The sequence below is a fragment of the Plecotus auritus genome, assembly GCF_963455305.1.
Source record: "Plecotus auritus genome assembly, chromosome: X".
Lineage (NCBI taxonomy): Eukaryota > Metazoa > Chordata > Mammalia > Chiroptera > Vespertilionidae > Plecotus > Plecotus auritus.
Genome location: NC_137784.1, coordinates 95,136,029 through 95,162,851, shown reverse-complemented (window position 1 = coordinate 95,162,851; position 26,823 = coordinate 95,136,029). Strand labels below are relative to the sequence as shown.

At 33.9% G+C, this 26,823-nt stretch overlaps 1 protein-coding gene across 1 annotated transcript; it reads right to left on the bottom strand.

Moving 5' to 3' along the window:
• On the bottom strand, window positions 1–26,823 carry SLC6A14 (solute carrier family 6 member 14). Its single transcript, XM_080652510.1, has 14 exons — window positions 26,676–26,823; window positions 25,527–25,692; window positions 22,276–22,407; window positions 20,624–20,785; window positions 19,669–19,807; window positions 18,394–18,526; window positions 15,838–15,978; window positions 7,353–7,581; window positions 6,401–6,526; window positions 4,949–5,067; window positions 4,308–4,407; window positions 3,951–4,060; window positions 2,082–2,249; window positions 1–640 (listed from the first exon to the last, which is right to left on the bottom strand). Exons 1-14 carry the CDS (start codon window positions 26,721–26,723, stop codon window positions 494–496), a joined length of 1,920 nt encoding a protein of 639 aa, XP_080508636.1. The 5' UTR covers window positions 26,724–26,823; the 3' UTR covers window positions 1–493.

The following is a 26,823-nucleotide window of genomic DNA, read 5'->3' as shown; positions in this document are numbered from 1 at the left end:
ATATATACAGTCCATTTATTCCATATATGTATAGCATTTCTAATTAAGTGAGGCCTTCAATTTTAATACTTTCTTTTAAATACACTGATTTATTTTCCCCAGCTTTATGGGGAATAAAATATTGTATAACAAGAAAATATAAACAAGTAATATTATAAAACTTGTACAATAGAAAATATAACTATTTTCTAAATAACCTGCTCAAATTAAAGCTTTCAATATATTATGGTAATATGTACAAAAATGTTATTATGAAATACAAACAGCTGTGTGTGTTAATACAGATAGATCATTTAAAAATAAATATAATAGGCACATTGCTAAACATTACTAGATTCACATTTTTATATTACATTCCTGCTTAAATGGGAAAAATAATTTTTATACTATTATGAACATAATATGTACATTTTATTCAATTGACATACAAATAAATAAAAATTTTCTCTAAAATAATCACATTACACAAGCACATATTTTTTAAAATTAGAACTTATTCTGGTTTTACACTGCCACTGACAGTAGGTATTTCATGGTCAATCTCTTTCTTAGGATCCACCATGTCTTTATATCTGTCCCCACGGTATCGTTCCAGGTATGGACCCCAGTTAGAAGCTGGTCTGCAGCAGCTTACAATACGCTGAAATGAGGAGGGAAAAAAGCTGTCTTAGAACTTAAGTGCTACAATCTGTAAATAAATATCAATGTACACTTTTTTAGAATGTTAAATTTCTTTGCCCTAGCCTTAGGGTGACTGTTTGGTGAGGATATAAACCAGTGTATACCTGAGAAGTTTCAAGAACCAAAGAAAGGGAGTTTCGGGGTAAAACAATTAATCTAGATCCATTCTTGAATGGGGTTAGGTATTTATTTTAAATCCAACTACTGAGCCCAACTGGTGTCGCTCAGTGGTTGAGTGTCAACCTATGAACCAGGAGGTTACATTCCATCCCCAGTGGAGGGCATGCAGGAGGCAGCCAATCAATTATTCTCTCTCATCATTGATGTTTCTCTCTCTCTCTCTCTCTCTCTCTCTTCCTCTCTGAAATAAATATATATATATTTTAAGATCTGATTACTGAGCCTAGCTTATTATTGCCCTATGTCCTAATGATGTGTCATAATCAACTCCATCCCTCTAGGCCTCCAAGGAAGAGGGGTGACTCATGACCTAGTTTGGGTTCAAGATATTTTACCAGGCTTTTCCCAGTCTAAACATTCTATTAGGATATAAATTATAAACAGAGCGTTGTTTTCCAGACCAGGTTTTACAAGTGAAGATTATAGATATAACACAAAAAAGGTCATTTGCTTTGCTTTTGCATCATCTTCAGGAACAATTTAGTACAAGTATAAATATGATAACTCAGTGGTTGGCAAGCTGCGGCTCGCTCTGTTGACTAATGAGTTTGCCGACCACTGTGATAACTTATGTGCTAAGCACTCATAGCACCTGAGGCTACAGCAACAAGCAAGACAAGACTTCTTAATGGACCTTATAGTCTAGTACAAGGAGACACACAAATATATGTATAGTGTAATACAATGCTATGCACGTAGTAATGGATGTTTGTCTCAGATACAGAAGTAGCCTAAAGGGAAGAGTGATTAATTTGATCTCATGGTCATAAGCTCATATTACCAACATATTGGTAAGTTAATCTTTAGTTTGATAATAATGCTTTATATGAAGTACAAATAATATTAATTTTTAATTGAATTTATTGGGATGACATTGGTTAATAAAATTATATAGCTTTCAGGGGTACCGTTCTATAATACATCATCTGTATGTAAACTAATAAAATAGAAACAGACTTATAGATACAGAGAACAGACTGGCAGCTGTCAGAGGGAGGGGGTGGGTGTACAGGGTGAAAAGAGTGAAGAAATTAAGCAAACCCTCCCCCCCCCAGAAAAAAACAAACTCATAGACAATAGTATGATGATTATCAGAAGAAAGGAGGTGGGGAAAGGTAAGAAAGGGTAAAAGGAAAAAAAAAGAAAGGGTAAAAGGGGGACAAATGGTGATGGAAGGACACTTGATTTTGGGTGGTGAACAAATAATTTAATGTGCTTACTTGAATGATGTTTCCTTTAGCTTGAATTATTTTTATAATAGCCATAATTGGAATCCAAATAATGCAGAAAGTAATCAAACACCAGCCTATAGCAACTCCCCAGTCTGGGTATGGAATTTCGCCATAAGTAGGTCTATTAAATTTCACCAGTGACCAGATAAAAATTGCCTGTGAAAGTTAACATATGAAAGGACAATGCTAAAGATCAGACTTTATTGCACTAACAATTTCAATTGCACTAATTATTAGCAATTTTATTCCATTCCTTAGAAATAATTTATCAAAAGAAATTACAATGAAAATACACTCAATCAACTAAGACAGTGGTCAGCAAACTGCGGCTCGTGAGCCACATGCGGCTCGCAAGCCGTGGTTTGCCGCTCTGTTGACTAATGAGTTTGTCGATCACTGGAATAGGGGCTTAATCACAAGGAACAACAACAACCTGTAATTATTGGAATCGAGAGTCTACGTCAGTGGTCTGCAAACTCATTAGTCAACAGAGCGGCAAACCGCGGTTCGCGAGCCTCATGTGGCTCGCGAGCCACAGTTTGCCGACCACTGAACTGAGATAATCAGATAATTAGCCAGAAGATAACAATACTAAGTGGACCAATCTAAATGACTTATATTTGGCTTTTAATAGATTCTTTCAAAATTAGCATCTCCATGTATTTATAAAAAATACAAATACTTGTCCAACATGTATTTCAATATAATACTTTACCATAAAATAAAGCAGACTATAAGTAAAATAATATCTGAGATATTCTGTTATTGAACTTATAACTTTTGTTTATAATAGCATGGTTTTATTCTAAGCCATTAGGTAGCGAGCATATCAATTAATTTAATGAGAATGTAAAATACACTTTAGTGAACATGCTTTGCTCCTTGCTTAGCAATTATTTCTATTATTTCTCACTGCACAGAGCACCCCTTACTCCACACCCAAACTCACACACATTCACTTACTAGTAGTACATACATATTTACCAAAGCACACATCACTTACAGCCTCTTGAGAAAAAAACAAGCTCAATGTGTGTTTGGTAAAACAGTGAAATCTGAATCTTAAAGCTGAAACATGTTAAGGCCACATTTTTAAAAAATGTCTTTAAAAAACATGTTGCAGCATTAAAACTAATTGTGTATTTAGAAATCTATAAAACAAAATTAAAACCAAAAATCACCTAGTAGTTCCTCTAAATTTAGTTTAAATGTATTTAGAATACAAGAATCTTTATAAAGTAGATATTCAAATTTCATTTTACAACTTAATAGATTAATTTAATTACAGAAATTTAAATATATTTTACAATTACCATAATTTTACATAGCTAAAAGAGAATAAATGAGGGGTAGTGGAGTCTAATATGCATAACTTTATACAAATGGCTGATGATGTATGTCATTTAATAGTTAATACCTTTGCATTTATAAATAAACTCAGTTGTCACCCTGACCGAGTGACTCAGTCGGTTGGAGCATCATCCTGTACACCAAAAGGTTGTGGGTTTGATTCCCAGTTAGGGCACATACCAAGGTTTCCAGTTTGACCCGGGTCAGGGTGTGTACAAGAGGCAAACAATCCATGTTTCTCTTTCACATCAATGTTTCCCTCTCTCTCTCTCTCTCTATCCCTTCCTCTCTCTCTAAATTCAATAAAACCTATGGGCTCAAAAATAATACTGCAAAGACATTTTAATTTAGGCAACTCGGAGGTACCAGTCATAAAGCAAAAGTTGAAAAATCATTAATTTATGACATTTGCCTTTTTGTCTTCAATGTGCATTATTCTTCAATTTTATCTCAGAGATGTTTAAATATATATTATTTATACTAAATTTGTGGAATATTAATACTTACAATCAAAAGAATAGGCGTAATGACAAACCAGCAAGCTCTCCACCATAGCCAGAATATCCACCTTTTTGCTCCAATCATCATTTCTATATCTTCAATGAATCTGTTCCCTCCTAACAAAACAACCAACAGAGTGCATTCAGTCCTTGCTCATATTTTCCTCCATTAATCACTGTGGCCTCAAGTTTTGTCTGAACATTTTCCTATACTACAGCAATGAAGGATACACATTTACATTTTATTTATAATATATTTTGACCAATTATATTATACTTTACTATTATAGTACACATAATGGAAAAGAGTCAAACTAAATTACTTTAATAAAAAGAGTAGATAATTTTAAGAGTCACCACTTACCATAAATCCAGATGATTCCTATTATTTCCAGTATAGCTGCAATCAAAATGCCCCATCCAGCACAGAAGTGGTCAATCAGATTAACCCAGTAAATCCCAGCCTATCAAAAAATTAATTACTTCAGAGTATAGTTTTAATTATTTTTATGATTTATTAAGCATTCAAATTGAATTTATTAATTTTATTTTAGCATAAGCTCCTTGATTTCACCTCTGCCAAAAATGTGAAAAGGAATATTTTCAAATGTGAACACAAATGTGGATTTAAATTTCAAAAATGATATCCTTTTCTTCTGCATAGAGTCACTTGGAAAAAAGCATTTAGAATAGTTAATTATTAAAATGATATGCAGTATCTGTGTATTCTGTAGTAGTGGCCAGGAAATATAATGATGTTTAAAGTCTCTAACTTTATTGTAATTGGGGAAACTGTTCATTAGTGGGCCTCCTGCCCCTCTGCAAAATATACTTATTGAAATTGTGCTATAATGGCAAACAATCTGGGCTAAAATTCAGAAAACCTTGATCCAAGTCAGACTTGGACTTGTCATTAAACATTCTCTTAAACCGTGGTTTTCTCATTGAGATTATAAAGTATGTTCCAAGTAATATTTTGTCTATGGAAAAAATACTGTAATATACCTGAGTTACACAGACGAGACCAAGGAGAAACAAAACCAGGCAGCAACCCAAAGTTATGGGAATTCTCATTTTCTTCATCACTTTGGGAAATAAATCTTGAATTGTTGTTGTAATTGTTTCTTCAGGAGGGGAAAAAATGGCATGTTATGTGTCAACTCATTTGCCAATCACAGAATTCAACTTCTATTCATGAAATTTACAAATATATATCGAGAAAATAGTCTAGCCTTAATCATAGCTTTTAAAAACCCATACGATCCTTTCTCTTGGCAGTCACCACTTGTCGGTTCTGATAAAAATCAAAGGCAGCTCCATTTGTCATTTTTAGTCTGTTTTATAAGGTTTTTCATTGGTAGCAACTATAAGGTAACAGGTCCCTGGGGGATGAAGTAGTTTGAAAGAGTTATAGGGAAGGAAGAAGTCTAATACAACTTTTTAAAAAGGTGAATACCAGTATTTCAATAAATAACATGGATACAGAAAGGCCTTCCAGGTTAAGAAATAAATGTATTCCCATAAGCCACCAAACCCAATCATTGGTTATTTTATACAAATAATTATAATAATCTAAAAATCTTATAGAAGAATTAGAACTTCATATCAGTATATTAAGAAATTAAAACCAACCTTTAAAAAAGAAAAAAAGAAAGAATGTGTTCATGAAACAGGGTACTGGCTAAAAGTAGAAGGGTGTTTGAGTGAAAGGATTAAGAAATATATTTGAAATTTTTGAGGGCTTTGAAAGTCAATTAGAGGAGGCTGGACTTTGCCCCCTAAACAGTAAACTATTAAAATGTTTTATATAAGAGGACGATATAATAAAAACTGTTTCAGAATTTCTTGGTGTATACCCTAAGGAAAATTCTTATCTATACATAGAGCCATGTGCAAAAATAGCCATTGCAGTAGTTTGTGTGAGTTCTAAAAACTGGAAATAATCCAGTTGCCTGTCACTATGGCAACAGATTGTGAATTAGCTAGACCTATATGTCTATGCATCAACATGGGTTCATAATATATGTAAAATACAACTGTCAGAATATGTATGGAATGAAACTTCACATTTATGTGAACATTTAAAAATTTGTTATTTATGGATACATATAAAATGAATACAAACATGGACTATATATGTCACAATATTCATGGTGACATTCGTTCCAGGGAAGGAAGAAACGTGAATTGTATTAGGGAGAGGAACATGGGGCACTTCAAATTCATCTGTAACAGTTTATTTTTTAAAACATCTGAAGCAAATATGATGACATATTAATGTTTGTTCCTTTTGGGTGTTTGATTCATGAATACTTTTAAGTTAAAAATGTTTTCAGAAAGATTTTTGTGAGAGTAAAACCTAGGGGGGCAACAAGGGTTAAGAAAAGGATAATTTTAAGTAGAAGAAACATGAGTACAATACAAAAGAGATAGGCTAACAGTGCGAGTATTACTTACCAATGGAAGCAAACTGAGAGTCAAGACCCAAAGTCAAAAGCATGAAGAAAAATAATATAGACCAGAATGGTCCACCTGGGAGTTGGGCTAGAGCTTCTGGATAAGCAATGAATGCCAAATCAAAACCTAAGAAAAATGCATGACATTTTAATTTAAATTAGTTGCCAAGAAAATTCCCACATTTGGACATTTTCAAAATAACGTACTAGAAAAATCTCATTTTAATTTGGTAACACAATCCATGAAATATATTTTTAGCAACTATTTCACTTTCACTTTTAAAAATATTTGACTTGGTTATGATATGAACCCATGACGTGAATTAAGCTAGAGAGATCAATTTTATAAATGGTACATTTCTCACATAAGAAATCTTAATTATTTCATTGAGCTTGACTTTATTTTTTTAATATTGATGAAGAATAGTATCTTCCTTAAACTCCAGAAACCTAAATTATTTTACCCTAGAAATTCTAAAAGAATCATTAACCAAATGATGTTCAGGCTGGACACAGCTGGGCAAAGTCACTTGGGTTTCTATCTATATGATATTAATGTGTTTTTAAAATGCAGACCAATACTGTAAATACACACACACACACACACACACACATCCTCGCTTTTACATATATGCATACACACAAATAAAGATAATGCAGTAAAGTGCTTATCATGATTTCTGATACTTATAATTGTGCAGGAAGTAATTCATAATAAAAACTAAACAAATTCAGGAAAAAAAATCTTAAATTGTTTCCTAGTATAGTCTTATTTTCTCAAATCATCTAAGAATTATTTCATCCTTAAAGCCAAAGTATATAAGATGAAATGAGAAAGAAATGCAATACCTTAAATCTTGAGTGCTTTAAGTAAATTGCTCTAAAATATATTAGTATTTCTTAAATGAACTACATTGAGTTAATAAAAATTAATAATATATAGCATTCCATACCTGATTTTACAACTTGAGAAACTTCCTTTCCAGAGATGTGAGCCATGTGTCCCAATATAGAAAAAATAGCAAATCCAGCAAACACACTAGTGAGGCAGTTTGTCAAACATACCACAATGGCATCTGAGAAGCAGTTGTTATTGAACTTATTATAAGATGATAGAGCAACTAAGCCACCCCAAGCCACTGAAAGGGAGTAAAATATCTGTGTGGCAGCATCTTTCCAAACCTATGAGAAAATAAGTTGATATTTTAAAACATACACTCTTAATTTTCATTTGCATAAAATATTTTATATATACAAATGAATGAATATAATGAGATAAACACCCAAGTACCCACTACTCAGCTTACGAAATAAAATGTTAACAGTCTTTTGAAGACCCAGTTTCCCCCTTCTTAATCCTATCACCCTTCCAACCTCCAGTGGTAACTGCTATCCTGACTTTTGTGTTTATCATTTTCTTGTTTTTCTTTGTATTTTTACTACATAAATATGTAAACTTAAACACAATGGCATTTAGCTTTGCATGTTTTTGAGTTTATAGAGAAGTTCTTGTAATACATATTAACTTATACAATGTCCCTTTTTCAGTCAGTATTGTATAAAATTTATCCCTTATCAATTTGAACCATAAGGTATTTCAATTTTGTAAGTCAAAAATGAAAGAATATAAGCAAATTCATATGGTTCAGTTATATATATATACACACACACATATATACATATATATATATATATATATATATATATATATATATATATAGTTTTGAACATTTTTTATTGCCCCACTGTGTGTGCCACACTTTATCCTTTATCCTGTTGATGGACATTCAGTTTCTTCAGTATTTTGCTATTAGAAACAATGTAGCTGTGAATATTCTTGTGTATGTCCTCATACCTAGTTGTGGAACTGTGATGTCATAGGGTATATGAATCTTCCCTTTTCCTAAATATTGCCAAATTATCCTTCAAAGTGGTTGTTCACTTTGCACTTCCTGTAGCTGGGTATGAGAGTTCCCATTCCTGCACATTTTTTATAACATTGGTCAGAATTTTTAATACAGTCTAATCTAGTGAGAGTTGATTACCCTAATGACATATGTTTTGGCATGTTTTTATGTGTTCTACTACATAGTTGTTGTTTTTTCTGTGAAATTCCGGTTCATGTCTTTGCCATTTTTGTGTGGCTTATTTGCCTTATTGGATCTCTACGAATATATAATGTAATTTGGATTCTAACATTTGTCTATTATGTATGTTAAATTTTTTTCTGACACTTTGTGGTTTATTTTTTCACCTCTTAACATTGTGTTCTTAAATGAAACAAAGATTTTGTTTTTTTTTTTTTTAATGTAGCTAAGGTTGTTCATCCTTGCCTGTTTGTATTGTTTTATTTCGCTGACTTAAAAAATAACCCTTAAAAATAATAATCTTTAACACAAGGTCATTAAGATACTATGCTATATTTTCTTCTAAAAGATTTAAAGTTCACCTGAAATTTACATTGTGCATATTAAATTGGAAATCCCAATTCATTTTTCTCCAAATGGAATATCAATGTTCCAAAGATAATTGATATTATCAATTATATCAATTGGACATCAATTGGACAATTGAATAATTCATCCTTTCCCCCATTGACTTTCATTGCCACCTCTGCCACATATCAAGTTCCATATATTCATTAATATTTCTGAGACTACTCTTCTTTTTCACTGGTCTATATATCTATATCTATGTTAACATCATACTATTTTAATAACTATAGCATTATGATATTGTTTCATATCTGGTCAGACAAGTGTGCCTCACTTCCTCAGAAACACCTTGTTTTGTTTTGCCTTTTCTTCTTTCACATAAATTTAAAATCAGTTTTCAAGTTCCACCAAAAAAAAACTGTGCTGGAAATGTATTGGAATTCTTACATATCAATTTGGGGACAATAAAAATAATAATTTTTAACAAGGGTAGTACTAGGCAATTTTTGAACAATGATGATACATTTAGGTAGCCCTTAGATCACCCCATTCTCTCATTCTATGTGGGTTTTTTTTTTTTTCTGTTGTTGTTGTTAATCTTCACCTGAAGATATTTTTCCATTGATTTTCAGAGAGAGTGGAATGGGGGGGGGGGAGCGGTTAGACAGAGAGAGAGAAACATCAATGTGAGAGAAACACATCAATTGATTGCCTCCTGCACATGCCCCAACCAGGGCCAGTTATCAAGCCTGCAACCAAGGTAAATGCCCTTGACTGGTATCAAATCCGGGATCCTTCAGTCTGCAAGCCAATGCTCTATTCACTGAGCCAAACTGGCTAGGGCCCTCATTCCATCACTTTAAGTAGCATCCCCATTCTTCATCTAATTCTACCCATTTATTATTTCACAATTACCCCTCCTATGTCTTTGCTAAGGAACAGTAATTAATCTTAGGAACTAATCTAGATAAATTCATTTAACAATGAAATTCTGTAGCTATAACCTTACCCCAAGGGAAAAAAATCTAATTGTGCAGATTTCAAATAATAGAATTGGCATATACAGGGTGTCCCCAAAAAATGTATAACCACTTTTAACCCATTTTTAATTCCAGTGGGTTAAATCTGAAAATAAAGTAACCTCAGTTGTGCTATCAGTTGTTAAAGTGGGTATACATTTTTGGGATATCCTGTATTTGGGCAAAATTAATTTTTAGTTCATCTAAAAACAGGACTGGTCAGTGAAAGCAGGCAATATAACATGATGACTAGGAGTTCTAGCTCTGGAGTCAAAAAGAATGAAGTTTATATTCAATAACTCTGTCTCTCTCTCTTTGACTTTAATGTATTTAACATCTTTAAACCTGTCCTTTCATTTATAAAATGGAAATGGCAAAAATAACAATTTTTATGCATCCTAGGAATGATGTGAGGCACATGCAAAGCAATTAGCAGATGCTCAATAGTAGCTATTATGTTATTATGAAAAATCATAAATTGATACTTGTTGTTTATGGAAGTTAAAAACAATAATTTTCTCCCTGAAAGGTATATAATCTATTTCCAATTACAATAGAAATAAAGTTTTTATACAGTAAAACAAATATTCCTAGGTCTTCAGAATATAGCTTGATGTTAGATTATTATTACACTATAATTGCTTTATAATGTCAGGAAGCTAGTAGGAAGTAAATGAATAGATAGATAGAACATGGTTATTTTACTTAGATATAATAAAAATGTGTTATAAATAAAGTACTCTCTTTTTTCTTAGGTGGTTGTATATATTAAAAGATAAATAACATGCTTATGTTGGTCTCAGCTTCTTTTAGTTGATACATTATGTATTCATATGTGAGTTAGGGGGAGCTGGAAATGGTGTGGCAGGTGTGAGTCATAATGTTTACCTAAGGTTGTAAAGAACAAGGAAGCAAAATCCCAAACATAGTTGTAATGCCCATGCCTACCAATCTCATAGCTATATACAGGATCATTGCTTTAGGGATTAGGAAATCTTAATTCAAGATGCAGAAACTGGCTGTCTAAACTTAACTAAATTTGAATATTTCTGGGTCTCAATATTATCACTGTAAAATTAGTTAGTAAAATAATCACTGAAGACCCCTCTAGCTATGCATTTGTATGGTTCTCTACTCTTCTAGAGATCTCAATAGAGATCACATATACAAAGATAAGGAAAAATATATACTTATGATCCCATGCTCTAGTATGTGGCCAGAGAGGAAATTTTAAAAATCTAAGAAAAAATTCTAATTGCCAGCAAACCCCAAGAAAAAGAAGTGGAGGTAGTTCAGTGGGGAGTGGGAGGATTAAATTTTATGTTTCACAAAGAGCATTAGGTTTAGTTCTGATCTTTTAAAGCTGCCCCAGAGGGAAGGGCAAAGGGCAGACTGGATGAAAGGAGGTGAAGGGATTAGCCAAAGAACATATATGCATAACCCATTGACACAGAGGACTGTGTGGTGAATGCCAGAGGGAAAGGGGGGGTGGGGACTGGGTGTAGAAGAGCAAAGGGTGGGGGGAAATGAGGATATCTGTAATAGTGTCAACAATAAAAAATAAAAATAATACAGACATAGAAACACAGACCAATATAAAATATTCATAGAAATTTTTCAGGAAAGTTTCAAGGAACTGTAAAGCCCAAGTGATCTGAGTCTTGTAAATGCCACTTAAAGAATAGGAAAAGGACTTTCAGACTATGATCAAAGTTATGATGTTGAAATAAAATGAATGTTCCACTTATTAGGGAAAATGTTGCATCTATAATAACATACAGGGATTGGCAAAAGTAGGTTTACAGTTGTTTGTATGAAAAAGGCATGCAGGTTATGATTGTTACAATAACTTTATGAACTCTGTTTTGTGTACTTACAACTGTAAACTTACTTTTGCCTGTCCTTGTAGTATAATATAATAATAATTTAAATAAGTGTGTGGTCATATTTATATAGCACTTTACCATTCCAAAAATGAATTAATAGTTTATCTTGTTTAATAACCTAATAGAGAGAAGATAATGGATCTAAACTTCCATATTTTTTGTTTTTATTCATCATGAAACATGGTCTTTGAGTTGGGAAGAGATTAACAAACAATGTTAAAAGATGAGAGGCCTAAAATAAACAAAGAAATCAACAGATGGTCTGTGAACACATAAAAGTATGTTAATTTCCAAGATTAAAATCATAAAACTTCATAGGGCTAAACCAATTTAGGGCTCTTGTGGTTGATTATGGAGTGAAAATTATTTGAGCACAAGAAAGGTAAGCAAAGACCAGAGATAGACACCTCAATTTTCAAAAAGATAAAAGATGGATTTCCATGAATAAAAACAAATTTATTCTATGAATAAATTTGACATACTTACCAGAAAATTTCTATAGCAAATAATTAAATATCCAAATTGTAAGTACAGGCATACCTGTTCCAGACTACCACAATAAAGCAAATAATACAATAAAGTGAGTCAAATGAATTTTTGGTTTCCCAGTTCATATAGGCATTATGTTTATACTATACTGTAGTCTATTAAGTGTGCAATGGAATTATATCTAAAAAAACAATGTACATCCTTAATTTAAAATACTTCACTGCTAAAAAGCATCCCAGGCAAAGGGAATAAATGTGCAAAGATTTAGAGGCAGGAACAATTTTGGTATGTGTGAGGAAGAGAAAGGAGGCCTCTCTGGCAAAATGAGTAAGAAGACATTGGAGAGGTGGGCAGGCGCTGGTTATGCAGAACTTTATAGACCATCACAAGGACTCTGAATTTTATGCTCAGAGCCATGCTAAATCACTGAAGAGTTACTTATAAAATATGTACCATACTACTGTAAGATAATCATAATAGGAGTATGAGAACCCTTTGTATGATCTGCTCGATCTTTAAGAAAAATCTGAAACTGTTCTAAAAAATAAAACTTGCTAATAAAAAACATGAAACTGGGGGGGAAAAAACTTAAAAAATACTTTATTGCTAAAACATGCTAACCATCATCTGAGCCTTTAGTGATTAGTAAATTTTTTGCAGGTGGAGGGTCTCCCTTCAATGTTCATGACTGATCAGGGTGGTGGCTGCTGAAGGTTGGGGTGTCTGTGGCAATTTTTCAAAATAAGACAATGAAGTTTGCAGCATGGATTGACTCTTCCTTTCATGAACAATTTCTCTGTAGCATGTGATGCTGTTTGATGGCATTTTACCCACAGTGGAACTTCCTTCAAAAGTGGAGCCAATCCTCCCAAACCCTGCTGCTGCTTTATCAACTAAGTTAATGCAATATTCAACTGTATATCCTGTGTTGTCATTTCAACAACCTTCCCCGCATATTCAGCGGGTGTAGATGCCATCTCAAGAAACTGCTTTCTTTGCTTATTCATAAGAAGCAACTCCTCATCTGTTAAAGTTTTACCAGGAGATTGCAGCAATTCAGTCAGTCTTTAGGATTCACTTCTGATTCTAGTTCTCTTGATATTTCTACCACATCTGCAGTTACTCCCTCCACTGAAGTCTTGAACCCCTCAAAATAATCCGTGATAACTGGTATCAATTCCTGTTAATGTTGATATATATTTTTAATGTTGATATTTTGACTTCCTCATGAATAATAAATGTTCTTAATGGTATTTGGAATAGTGAATCTTTTCCAGAAGGTTTTCCACTGAAAACCTTTTCTTTGCTCAGATCCATCAGAGGTATCACTACCTACCAATGACACCTATAGCCTTACAATGTGTATTTCTTAAATAATAAGACTTGAAAATAAAAAATTACTCCTTGATCTTTCAGCTGCAAAATGGATGTTGGGTTAGCAGGCGTGAAAACAACATTAACCTCATTGTACAACTCCAGCAGAGCTCTTGGGTGGCCAAGTGCATTGTCAATAAGCAGTAATATTTTGAAAGGAGTCTTTTTTCTGAACAGTAGGTCTCAACAGTGGGTTAAAATCTTCAATAAACCATGTTGTAAACAGATGTGCTATCCTCCAGGCTTTGTTGTTACATTTATGGCAGATAGGCAGACTAGATTTCTCATTGTTCTTAAGAGCCCTAGGATTTTTGGAATGCTAAATGAGAATTGTCTTCAACTTAAAGTCACCAGACCATCCTCTGAAGCTTTGAAGCCAGGCATTGGCTTCTCCTCTCTAGCTATGAAAGTCCTAGTTGGCATCTTCTTCCAATATAAGACTGTTTCATCTATATTGAAAATTGTTTAGTGTAACCACCTTTATTATCTTAGCTAGATCTTCTGGATAACTTGCTGAAGCTTCCACATGAGCACTTTCTGCTTTACCACCTTTCACTTTTATGTTATGAAGATGGCTTCTTTCCCTCAATCTCATGAACCAACCTCTGCTGGCTTTAAACTTTTCTTCTGCAGATTCCTTACCTCTCTCAGCCTTCATAGACTTGAAGAGAGTTAGGGCCTCCCTCTGGATTAGGCTCTGGCTTAATGGAATGTGGTGGATGGTTTGATCTTCTATCAGACTACTAAAATTTTCTCCATATCAGCAACAAGGCTGTTTTTATTTCTTATCATTTGTGCCCCACTGAAGTAGAACTTTTAATTTCCTTCAAGAACTTTTTATTTTTTAATTTGTCTTTATTGTTGAAAGTATTACACATGTCCCCTTTTGTTCCACCATTCACAACTTGACTGATGCATGAGGCCTAGCTTTCAGCCTATCTTGGTTTTCAACATGCCTTCCACATTAAGCTTAATCAATTCTAGCTTCTGATTTAAAGTGATAGATGTGCAACTCTTCCTTTCACTTGAACACTTAGAAACCATTGTGGGGTTATCAATCAACCTGATATAAATACTGCTATGTCTCAGAGAATAAGAAGACCCAAGAAGAGGGGGAGGGACAGGGGAACGGCTGGTGGGTGGAACAGTCAGACACATGATACCCCAAAATATTTATAATAGTAACATCAAGCATAACTGATCACAGATCACCAGAACAAATATATTAATAATTTAAAAGTTTAAATTATTGCAAGAATTACCAAAATGTGACCAACACATGCAGAGAGCAAATGCTGTTGGAAAAATTGTGCCAATAGACTTGCTCAACACAGGGTAGCCACAAACCTTCAATTTGTAAAAAAAAATAATAATAATCAAGTGAAGTGCAATAAAACGAGGTATGACTGTATTTTGAAAATAGCAATTACTGGAAATAAGCATGGTTCCACAAAGAACATCATAGCAAACTAAAGCAAATATCCACTTGGGATAACACCACTAGATTTGACTAAAAAAGTGAAAGCATTCTTAGGCTGTTATCAATACAAGCTTAGTATATAGACTACACTTATTTTTAACATCCTTTACAGTCAAAATTGTAAAGTATTTATGTACCTGTGATACAGACAGCCATTATCTGGAGATGGACCAAAGTTAAAATAGGATTACCCAATTCATATTCATGGTACATGTTTATGTTTCTGGTACTAGTAACAATTTTGTTTATAGAATGATTCATCCATTTCAATTTTGTGTTTTAACTTCATAATCCATTCGGCAAAATGTGATTTTACTTTTTTGGGATATTAACTTTTGAAGAAAGTTAAAATATATATTAGTCTATTAAAGTTTCAACTGTAATCTTTAAATCTCCTATGAGTTTATCCAATAAGTCACATGGTTGTAGTCATCAATTTGTAGGTATTCATGCATGAAATATTATTTGTCAGATTAATACACTCCAAATCTTTGTGGTCAAATAGAATCAGTTATATGAATAAAAGGACTTTCAGAATCCTATTGCTAAAATGATCATCTCACTTCCAATAAGAGAGCATTAGTGTAATATAAATAGCTAAGTCAGACATCCTACTGGACAGAAACACTAATAAACTTAACTGTATATCTTTTGTAAGCTACTACATTATGATACTCTTATCTGTAACCAAAGATTTTTGGTATTTGCTTTTAAGGTTTACCTTCTCAGATAATTTGAAATTCAAATTGTCTTACCTCAGCTTCCATAAGTTTTGTAAAATTTGACTGTGCTCCTATATAATATGAAATGCCTTTTGATGCACCCTCCAGAGTTGCACCTCGTATTAGCAGGATGAGTAGGACAACATATGGGAAAAGAGCTGTAAAATATACCACCTATCAAGAAAAACAAAAGAAAGTTAATATCATTTTTTTAAAATCACAGTATACAATTGTATAGAAATAAAGTCATTAGCAAGTGGAGCTTAGCAAAATAAGTATCAAAAATTTCATAAGGTTATTAATAAGTCTGATGACACCAATAGCAAAGTTGGAATAATTTCCTTTTCCTGTTCTCACCACTCTCAAATGGTCCATTTTTCAAACACTCTAATGTATGAAACAGTATTTCCCAGGTTCTTGTTGGAAATATACAACATATCAGCAGTGATAAGTTGGAATCCAGATGGAGTGCTTTCCTAAACATCCTATATAATAAAGAGGTAATATGCAAATTGACCATCACACCCTCACACAATTTGGCCACTCCCATGTGGTCAAAGATGGCCACCCCCATGTGGTCACAAGATGGCTGCCACAAGATGGCTGACAGGGGAGAGCAGTTGTGGGTGATCAGGCCAGCAGGGAAGGGCAGTTAGGGGTGACCAGGCTGGCAGGGGAGGGCAGTTGGGGGGGACCAGGCCTGCAGGGGAGGGCAGTTAGGGGTGACCAGGCCAGCCGGGGAGGGCAGTTGGGGGTGACAAGGCCAGCAGGGGAGGGCAGTTGGGGGCAATTAGGATGGCAGGGGAGCAGTTAGGCATTGATCAGGCTGGCAGTGGAGTGGTTAGGGGGTGATCAGGCTGGCAGGCAGATGCAGTTAGGGGCAATCAGGCAGGCAGGCAGGTGAGTGGTTGGGAGCCAGCAGTCCCGGATTGTGAGAGGGATGTCCGCCTGCCGGTTTAGGCCCGACTGATCGGGCCTAAACCAGCAGTTGGACATCCCTTGAGGGGTCCCAGATTGGAGAGGGTGCAGGCTGGGCTGAGGGACAGCCCCCCCCCCCCCCCGAGTGCACAAATTGCATGCACCAGGCCTCTAGTATCCTTATAAATGTGTGAGGGGACTGAATGGCACCTCTTGGTAAATTATTGTATTGAAATGGGAAGAAAAATGATTTAAAACCCTGCAATGTTTAGTATATACTCAGTCCACAAAGAGAAGGAAAATAATCTCTTTCCTAGTCAATGTCCAAATCCCATTAAAGCTGATTAAAATGACCCAGACGGTGTTGCTCAGTGGTTTAGCGTGGACCTATGAACCAGGAGGTCATGGTTCGATTCCCTGTCAGAATGCATGCCTGGATTTCAGGCTGGATCCCCAGTAGGGGGCGTGCAGGAGGCAGCCAATTGAAGGATGATTCTCTCTCATCATTGATGTTTCAATCTCTCTCTCCCTCTCCCTTCCTCTCTGAAATCAATACAAATATATTTTTTAAAAGTTGATTAAAGTGAATACCAGACACTTTTGTCATTATTATCCCTAAAACTACCATTAAGACAGTTTGACAGCACACACTGCTTGTATCCTAGATAACACATGATTCCAGATGAGCAGGTTGCCTTTGAGGCTGGCTTTTCATTAACGTGGATGTCCTATGTTTGATAATATGCCCAAAGTCATCCAGAGACTAATAAAAATGAATGTATTGAGTAAATGCCTTTTAATGGATTCTTTCCATATTAACATAAAAAAGGAACCAATGGTTTCAAAAGTGTGTAATTAAAACATTAGTTTGTAAAGTTTCCACTGACTTCGTGATATTCACAATATTTTTGTGATCTAACAGCTTGTCTCATCACAACTTAACATTAACTGAATGTGCTAGATATTGTACCAGGAATGCAAAGATAGTATCCAGTTATTCCTGTCCTCCATTTTTAAGGAAATTTCACTGTAGTAATTACAAATACATAATCATCTATTTTTCTGGATGCTATACAACTTCTCACAGAGAAATTTCATGTTGTTCTCTGAAATTGCCATGATGCTTTCTGAAAGTTTAAAAAATAAAACAATGAAGGGGGAAATATAATGTTTTTCAGAAAGGGATTCTTTGCTGAGAGAGAGAGAATTCTGAGTCAATTTTAGCAAACTTTAAGAGAATAATTACATAGTTGGTTTTTTATTTCCTCCAATTAGGGGAATCCTGACATAATTACCTTATAGAACAAGGATCTAGACTTTTGAAACTAAATGTTTCACTATATGACATGCTTAAATACTCAAGATGCTTATTTATATAATAGAACAGAAAATTTAAAAATATACTTGCAATTCTCAGAATACTATATCAGCTAGAAGGGTCCAAGTTTTGAGTAACTACACAACTCTAGTATTAGTTTGTGCTTGGTTTGTTTTATTTTTAACAATAGTAGTGATCTTATGCATTTTTTAGAACTAGGCTGCCTACTTTGAAAGCTTTTCACACATTTGAATGTTCCCATTATAGAAAAAGACATGCATTTGATAATGCTCATCAATGAACTACAATGATATTGGAAAACAGCTCCATCACTAATGCATTTTCCAAATTACCTTTCCAGAAGACTTGATTCCTTTAAATAGTGCTGCACCAACTATGAGCCAAGCCAGAAGAAGACAAAGTGCTAAATACCACACAATTTCTCCAGTCTCATCCATTCCACTTGAGCGTTGGAGTGCCACTTTGCTGAAAACACATGAGCCCTTTTATGAACACAGAATCACTTGTCTTAATACATTGACTTTTGTCATATATTTTATCCAGTGGGAAGCTTCATGAGTATTTTATTAACACATCAATATCATGTGAACCTTTTATTGACATTGGAGGGGCAAAAATAGTTCAATGAAAAGCCAGGCTTTGACTTAGGTTTATTAGTAAGTGCAACCAATCCAAAGTTCCAAACCCCAGAATAAAAGATTTACTGATTCCTTTAGCTATGATTTTGCCCTAATATTTCAAAGCTCCTTTTATGCAAAAAAAAAATTAACCTTACATTAGATTGTTTCATTTTATTACAATATTTGTCTCAAGTTAAAATAACAAATATATCATTTAGAATTGCATTAAATGTTTTCTTATCCATTGTACTTATATTTACCATCAAATCTAAATGGTCCCACTATTTATAACTTTTTCAAAGGCAAAATTTCTATCAAATTCTATGATTTCCACTAGGAACATGCATGGATCTAGGATTTTAATTCTTAGCTTAGTCTTCAGGAACATTTTAAGATCCAAATTTTAAAAGGGTCACAAAAGAGTATTAACATATAGACGAGGAAGAACACATTACAGCAATAGTCAAAGAAGTTAGGTCAGGGTAAAGGGTAGGTGTACAGTAAAGGAAATAAAAAGAGAACATTTCAAATTAATAAAAGTAAATATAACTCAAAATATCTCTATCATATAAGCAAAATGGATAATAAAGAATTGCAGCCTAAAATAGAAATTTTATCCACAAATTACTTATCACACAACTGTTTATCATTAAAACTTGCTAATTATAGTCTAAAGTTTGAATATTTTTCTTCAAAACAACTCCCTAATTTATAGTTAATAGTGCTAAATAAATCATTACTGACAATGTGTTACCCATTTACATAAGTAATTTATAAATGATAATTTGTCGACTATAAGCTAAATTTGCAGGTTACTACTGCTCACACAGGATAGGTAAATATCTGAATCAAATGGAGTAGAATTTGTTCTGCTTCCCTTTTTTTCTACTTATATGACTTAAGAAAAGAGCTGATTAATATTTTATTGTTATTTATAATTTTTTTTAGTAACATCTGTATAAGAAGTGGATCATCTAGGGTACTTACTTCCAATATTGTTCACTGGGAAGCTGCCCTGGCTGATAAACTTCAGTTCCATTGTCGCAGGTAAAATTGTTGAAGTCTACCCAGCTTTTATTCACATGGATGAATGTCCCTATTTCTGTACTCACATTGCAGTGAGTTACTAAACATTATAAAAAAGAATGTACACACAAACACATACTTAGTTTTAAAATAGTATTTTCCTGGAAAACAAGTTTTAATGGTAAAATATTTAAAGTACAGTCTAAGTTGTTACTTGATGAAGGTAGTTTAAAAATCGTACAAATGGAATGAGACATGCACATTCTGCATCTTAAATCTTCTCTACTACTAAGCTGGGAGTGAGTATGAAAATATTTGCCCTTTTAAACTAAGATTATATTTATAGTCATAAAAGCTATAAAGTTAACAATAATTTCAGTTGGGATTTAGTGCTCTAAGGGACTCTTAGTATGTGGATTTATTTAACCTATATAGAAAAGTATACCTTTAAGTTCTTAAGAAGTACTGGTATTGTCTTTACCACTTTATCCTCTGATATACAAAGGCAATCCTAGTGGTAATAGTCTACAATATTAATGCTACATTATTCCAAAGATTAGCAATATGGCATGGGCAATATTGACTGTCTCTTGAAACATACTACAATGACCATGGATAGTGCTTTTCTCTCTTCATCACTTTCCCATTATCTTTTTTCTCTCCTGCCCATGGCTAAGGCCTGCAAGAACTCTTCTAGTAACCGTTTAGCCTTACTGACTGTCTTCAGAAATTAACATTGCATTCATCAATTTTCAGGTTATACATGCTTTATTCTATTTTTATCAGTAACCTATGGCTCACTTAAAACTTCTCCTAAATTGGTTAGAAAATAATTTAATCCTTTAAGCTTCTTCGAAAATATAAAAGAATGAAGCAGAGTTAACAATATTTTTAAAAATAAACAAATGAATTTTACCGATAGGTGATCTGCTACAGTTTTGATCTGCCCAATAAGAACAATTTTTCCATGGTAGTTCACTTCGAAAAGAAGCAAACATGTAGTAAAGACTATAGGCAATTATGACATTGTAATAGATGGTCACAAAAATGGATATCAGGACCATTGTAATTCCCACACCTGAAAAAGAGAACAATTAAAATAAATAAAAAAAACAAGTGAAGTTTCTTTTGCTAGTTCATAAAAAACTGCATCTCAATTTCCACAAAATCTATTTTAAAATGAGAAGACTGTTTCAAATAACTTTTTCTTTTTGGGTGGGTAGGAAGGCAGTACTATTGTCTGAGTAGTTTTCTTCTCAAATATCAAATTATTTTGATGATTGGCTTTCTGAGACAGTTTTTTATTTGGTTAGAAAAAAGTTCTAAGATCAAGGGCAGAAGACTGTACTAATCCATTAAATTCACAGAAGGAAAAATCTATGTCTATTATTCTTATGAAGTCTGTAAAGTCTTGTCAGAATGGGTACTATTCTTAAAAATAAAAAAGAAAGAAAAGAAAAACAATTCAAAGCTCAAATCCTATTGACTCACTGGCCAATACTTACATCTTCATCCATAAACTAACATTTTGACAAGTAAAAGATAAAGCCTATGAGTTGATTTCTACAGTACATGTGAAGAAAATTCAATGACTCGGTAACAATCTGAATTTAAACTTCTGAAGTTTTTTTGTTGTTTTTTTTTAAACTCAGTAGTTTCAAAATGTTTAGCATACTAAATGTAACTCCTATGTTTAAGGCTAGCTTTTGAGGTAGCTTCCTTAATATTTCAGCAAAATATACTGTTCACATAACTATAAATTTATTTTTGATGTAGCATTGAGGCTTTTACAAATAGTTTTCAGCTGCTAGCACATACCAAAATGAGATATAGCTATAATAGAAAGGCTGTTTGATATTTAATAACAATCAAGGCGTTAAAAAAAATTTTCACCAGCCCTAGGTGGTTTGGCTCAGTGGATAGAGTGTCAGCCTGTGGACTGAAGGGTCCCAGGTTTGATTCCAGCCAAGGGCACATGCCCGGGTTGTGGGCTTGATACCTCCCCCCCGCAGTAGGGGGCATGCAGGAGGCAGCCAATCAATGATTCTCTCTCATTGATGTTTCTATCTCTCCCTCTCCCTTCCTCTCTGAAATCAATAAAAATATATATTTTTAAAAAAACTTTACCAGTGTTTTATTCTATTAAGAGCACCCAAGAAAAAAAATTGTGATATGTCTTTCAACTTTTCTGAGTGAAGCATTGTAAAAGATATGCAAAAGAAAGAAGGCAAAGAACCACCTGAAGTAGAAAAATGCCAGAGCCACAAAATGAATGCACAGCAGGACCATGTGCCAAGAGAATTAAAAAGGTGAAAATTAGGAAAAGAATGATACCCTTACAACCCTCTCTAATCCTTCCTTACCCTCCATATCTGCAGCCTGAGACAAACAGAAATAAAAATTAACATTTGATTTTTAAATTCTACAGTGGCAAATATGCAGAAAAAAATGTATGGGTCTTTGTCTTTAACCTGTTCAAATTTTAAATAGTTTTATTTCTCATAGTGAGGACAGCTATATGCATGAATAGACCAACAAGTATAATAGGAAACACATTTTAATACCAACCTTGAAACAATGGAAGAATATTCCAAACTGAAACTGGACCTAAGCTAGCAAATTGTCCCAGTGAACACTCTAGGAAGAACAATGGTAAACCAGCCAATGCTAGCATAATTGCATAAGGTATCAAGAAGGCACCTAGAAAATGCAAAAAAGAAACAAACCACTATTATATCCCAAAATTTTGATGGCACTTAATAACCAGCATAAAATTTTGGAAGCATTATGATATAGTGAAGTCAGATTTCTGGGTTTAGGCCCCAAATGTACTACTTTCTGGGGGAAAAGTCCTTGATTCTCTAAACCTTGGATTCCTCATCTATGAAATGAGGATGCTAGTACAGTAAGTCCTCACTTAACATCTTCGACAGGTTCTGCGACTTAAGTGAAATGACATTTAAAAAAACCCAATTTTAATAAAATGAATTAATAGAACCAGGATGTAAGTTCCTAGAGCAACTCATCAATGTTATAACAAAACTACATTGAGTGAAACAACATTATTTGAGGACTGGCTGTATAATGTAATGAGGTTGTTGTGCTTATTAAAAACAATAGCCCATAAGAAGCAACCTGAGGAGTTGAATGATCATATGGTTTAGAGCCAGACCGAACCAGGTGTATATCCTGGTTCCACCATTCACTAGTTATTTGGCCTGGGGCAATTTACCTAACTTCTGAACCTTGTGTTCTTCATAAATGGGAAAAACTATGTGTAATAACTCATCAGTGTATGGTAAGGGTTTAATTACAGAGCCTATGAGAAAACACTTGGCAAAATGGCAGGCACATAGCATATGTTCCAAGTTAGTTTCCCTCCTTTCTCCTTTAAAAATAAATGGTCTATTTTTAAGACATAGGGTGCAAATGTTAAATGTGGTTCAGAGTAGAAGTCATTGAAGTTAAGGTCATTATTCTTCAAACAGTTATAATTCATTCAATTTAATAAGAAATTTATTGTTTTGTTAGAAGAGCCTGAACTTTTGAGATGCATTCAGAGTTAACTTTCAATTTTATGAGGACTAATTATCTTACATTTAGATTATCCAGGCCCCTTTTGATTTTTTTAAAAAACACCTTTTATTATTTTACTTTGTTTCTGCCTACTTTTGGGGCATAATATTGCTCATTAGAAGTTTTATCATATTGTGGGTAGAAGCAGGGACATAACACTAAACTCAATGATCAAGTATTCTAGAAGTCTGAACAAAATTTAATAAGAAAATGTGAGAATCAGTGGGTATAAATGGGCTTTTGGATTATGTACATTTTATTTACCATGTTACATTTTTTCCTCATATATTTTTCATATAATGATACTGTAACATCATATCTGGGAATTACATTTTTGCAACCCTCAAAATATATTTTACTAAAAATAATGAGACCATAAACTACTTGTTATTTACAAGTCACTAGTCACAAGAACATATGGACAAATATGTTTTTACATATGTTGCAATAAACATACCGGCATTATTATGACTAATAGTTTAAATCCTGCCAATGATATTTATGAAGAAAACGTAAAACAAAGTGTCCCTGTTTAAATACAACAGTAATCAAAGCCTTACTAGCCCAGTATAAATAGTTTTTTTAAGAGGGAGAAAAGGGATTATTTTCCTCAGTGTTATATATGGCTTTTCACCCATTATATTTTTCATTATTAATAACCATATTGGTAAATTAATACAGTACAGTAGTCACATATTGGTAACACTGCTGGCCTAGACCCTAAGGTAGTATAATACTTCTCTTTCATAAACTGTTCAAAAGAATTTATAGATAAAAATGATTCCAGATTTTAGCATATTTTTAATTCAACTGACCATATTTTTTAAATCGGCTTTATTAACATTTGACAAATTTGAATTTTATGTTCATCTTCTACCCTTGGGCAAAAAGAGAACAAAGCAACTCAGAGAGTCTAGATCATCTATTATCCAAATGATGTGATCTTTAAAAACTGAGAGCCCATATAATGTATTAATTCTTAGAGGAAATGATAAATGAGATAATGGCATACAATAAATGATACTATTTGATTTTGGCTATGTTTAAAAATTCTCTATTAAACCTAGTTTCATATAGTTCCTGAAAATTAATTGCAACTAGTTGGTCTATATATGATGTGAAATCACAGGGAAATTCATATTCTAAAACTGAATACAAGAGGCTGGAAAGGAGCTTGAATGTTTTTCTTCACTACACTGGACCTTAGGACATAGGCACCAAAAAGATTGTGATTTCTGACCCATTTTTCAGCTCAAACATATACCAAACCCATGACTAAATGACATAGGCTCTATCTAGGGGAATTTTTTGCCACACCACACTTAAAGTTTTTAATAAACAGAACTCCTTTCTTAAGTCTCTGAAGGTAGGTGTGAATCTTTTAATGCAACCAATTAACAAGGAATATAAGATTGAAATATCACCACATGATATTCTAGTGTACCAAGAAAAATAATTACAGTGGCACAGTTTCACTGGTATCCAGTTATGAAATATAAGGGCATGTCACCTCTATACTTCTAAAAGAACCTGTAATTACAAGTGAATAAAATATGGTGTAAGTGACAAGTTATTTCGACATTATTAGAGAATTATGCAATTCATTTTGTATCCCTTTGTGTGTTATCTCAGAAATATTTTTCTTGTTCTAATTGAGTCTTCTTAATGATTTCTGAGGTATAAACAGTATTATTTTGCAGAAATTAAACACCTAGTCTTTAACTAAATTTTATTCCAATTTAAAAGGATCTTCTACATAATCAATTCAATTAGAAATACTTGTAACTGAATATTGTAGCTTAAAATACTAAACCTTTAATTATTTTTAATCAACTGCTCCCACACCTAAATTTCCAAAATGCACACAAACAATTTACTTAAACCTCTTATTAGAACTAGAAATCACTGTCTTTTGCTAATACTAAAGTCTGAACAGATTATCACAGGAATTTATAAATTAAGAATAGTAAGTCACAGTTGGAGATTACACAAAATCTCAAATCCGAAACACAGAAGTTGTAAGTATACAACTTTTATTATGTTTATATGTGAGGATTTTGTGAAGCTACCTTCCTAATAAGCTAGCAATTTATAGTCTAGTAATAAATGCAGTATGCTTGTTTCCTATTCTCCCACTAACCCAACACATCATATACCTTTCCTCAGTTCTTAAAATATCCTTAGAGGCCTTACAGCACCCCACTTAAAGATGGATGAGAACGAAGTGGGGCAAGGGGAAGTACCTCCGCCATTGTTGTAGGTCAAATATGGGAATCTCCACACATTCCCCAATCCAACTGCATATCCAACCATAGATAGAAGATAATCCGATTTTTTGGACCAGTTGCCACGTTCCTGATTCTCATCATTTTCACCAACATGGAAATTCTCAGATGAAGCTGTCACTTTCTGGAGAAGGGAAAATATCAACAGCTTGTCTTTCTACTATTAAAAATTCCACAGAAGCATAATTTCACTAATCAAGAGAGAGAGAGCCTGAAAACTGTAGAGCCTGAGCTAAGGGGAATGCTATCCAAGGTTAGAGAAATTTCTGCTAATGACTGTTTTTACTTTACATTTACCTCTTGAAGTGAAAAAGCTCTGTAGGCAGATATTTGTACTACTTCTTCAGGTGAGACCATCCAAATTTTGGTGGAAAGGTTACATGTGGCACCCAGTATGAAGGGTAAATAAAGATGGACAAATAAGTTTGCAAATGGAAAAGTCTTAAAGATGAACTAGGTAAAATCAATATTCTTGAGATTGTAGAAGATTTTTGAGAACGATCAGCTATAGCTTCCACTAAAAAAAAAAGAAAAGAAAAGAAAAGGAGAGAGAGAGAGAGAGAGAGAGAGAAGAAAAAAAACACCTTTTCCCATAGGCTGATAGTTTTGGATGTTTGGCTAGGGGAAGTTTAACTTAACCGCTATCTTGGAGAGTAAAATCAGTGCTTTTCTGAAAGCCACAGGATAATATTCAGAGACTATTTCTCCTGTCCCACCAGGTGGAGCAGCTCTCTCTCCACTTCAGAGGAGAGGAGTTGTCTCCCAACCTGTTAGCTGCTCTGAGCTATGGAGTGTTCCTCAGGTCAGATAAGAACAGTGCATTTTCTCATTTTTCTCCAGCATATGGACACAGTCTGGAGAGAAACAGAAAACAGGGTGTTCTGGGCACACTCAAGGCACAGGATGAGATGCCCCTGTCTTCTAGCTACTGGAGTAAGAGCTGTTTTATTTTCCCTCTACTCTCTGAAAACATCTCAGGCACACTGGATGACAGTTGAACAGAAATGTGGAGAAGTAATAAGCACAGAAAGCAAAAACTGAGACTTGCCTCCCCTTAAAATTTTCCTTCCCAGGCCCTCCACACCTCTGCAGCTCCCAGACCCCTACCTCTTTCCCTCTGCACTTGAAGAAGCTGGAGCACTTCAAGTTGTCCATTGTTCACTCACTCCCTCTGCTCGAGCTCCGCCTCGTCTCACAGTCCTGCTGAGCTGGACTGGTGGCAGGTGCACACTCCCCGTTGTTACCTGTCAGAGTG

Coding starts and splice junctions, on each gene's coding strand:
- SLC6A14 (XM_080652510.1), bottom strand. CDS start 26,723: ATGGACAACTTGAAGTGCTCCAGCTTCTTCAAGTGCAGAGGGAAAGAG. Junction 6,527..7,352: donor TTCTCAAGTTGTAAAATCAG/GTATGGAATGCT, acceptor CATTTTTCTTAG/GTTTTGATTTGGCATTCATT. Junction 641..2,081: donor CTAAAGGAAACATCATTCAA/GTAAGCACATTA, acceptor TCCTCATTTCAG/CGTATTGTAAGCTGCTGCAG.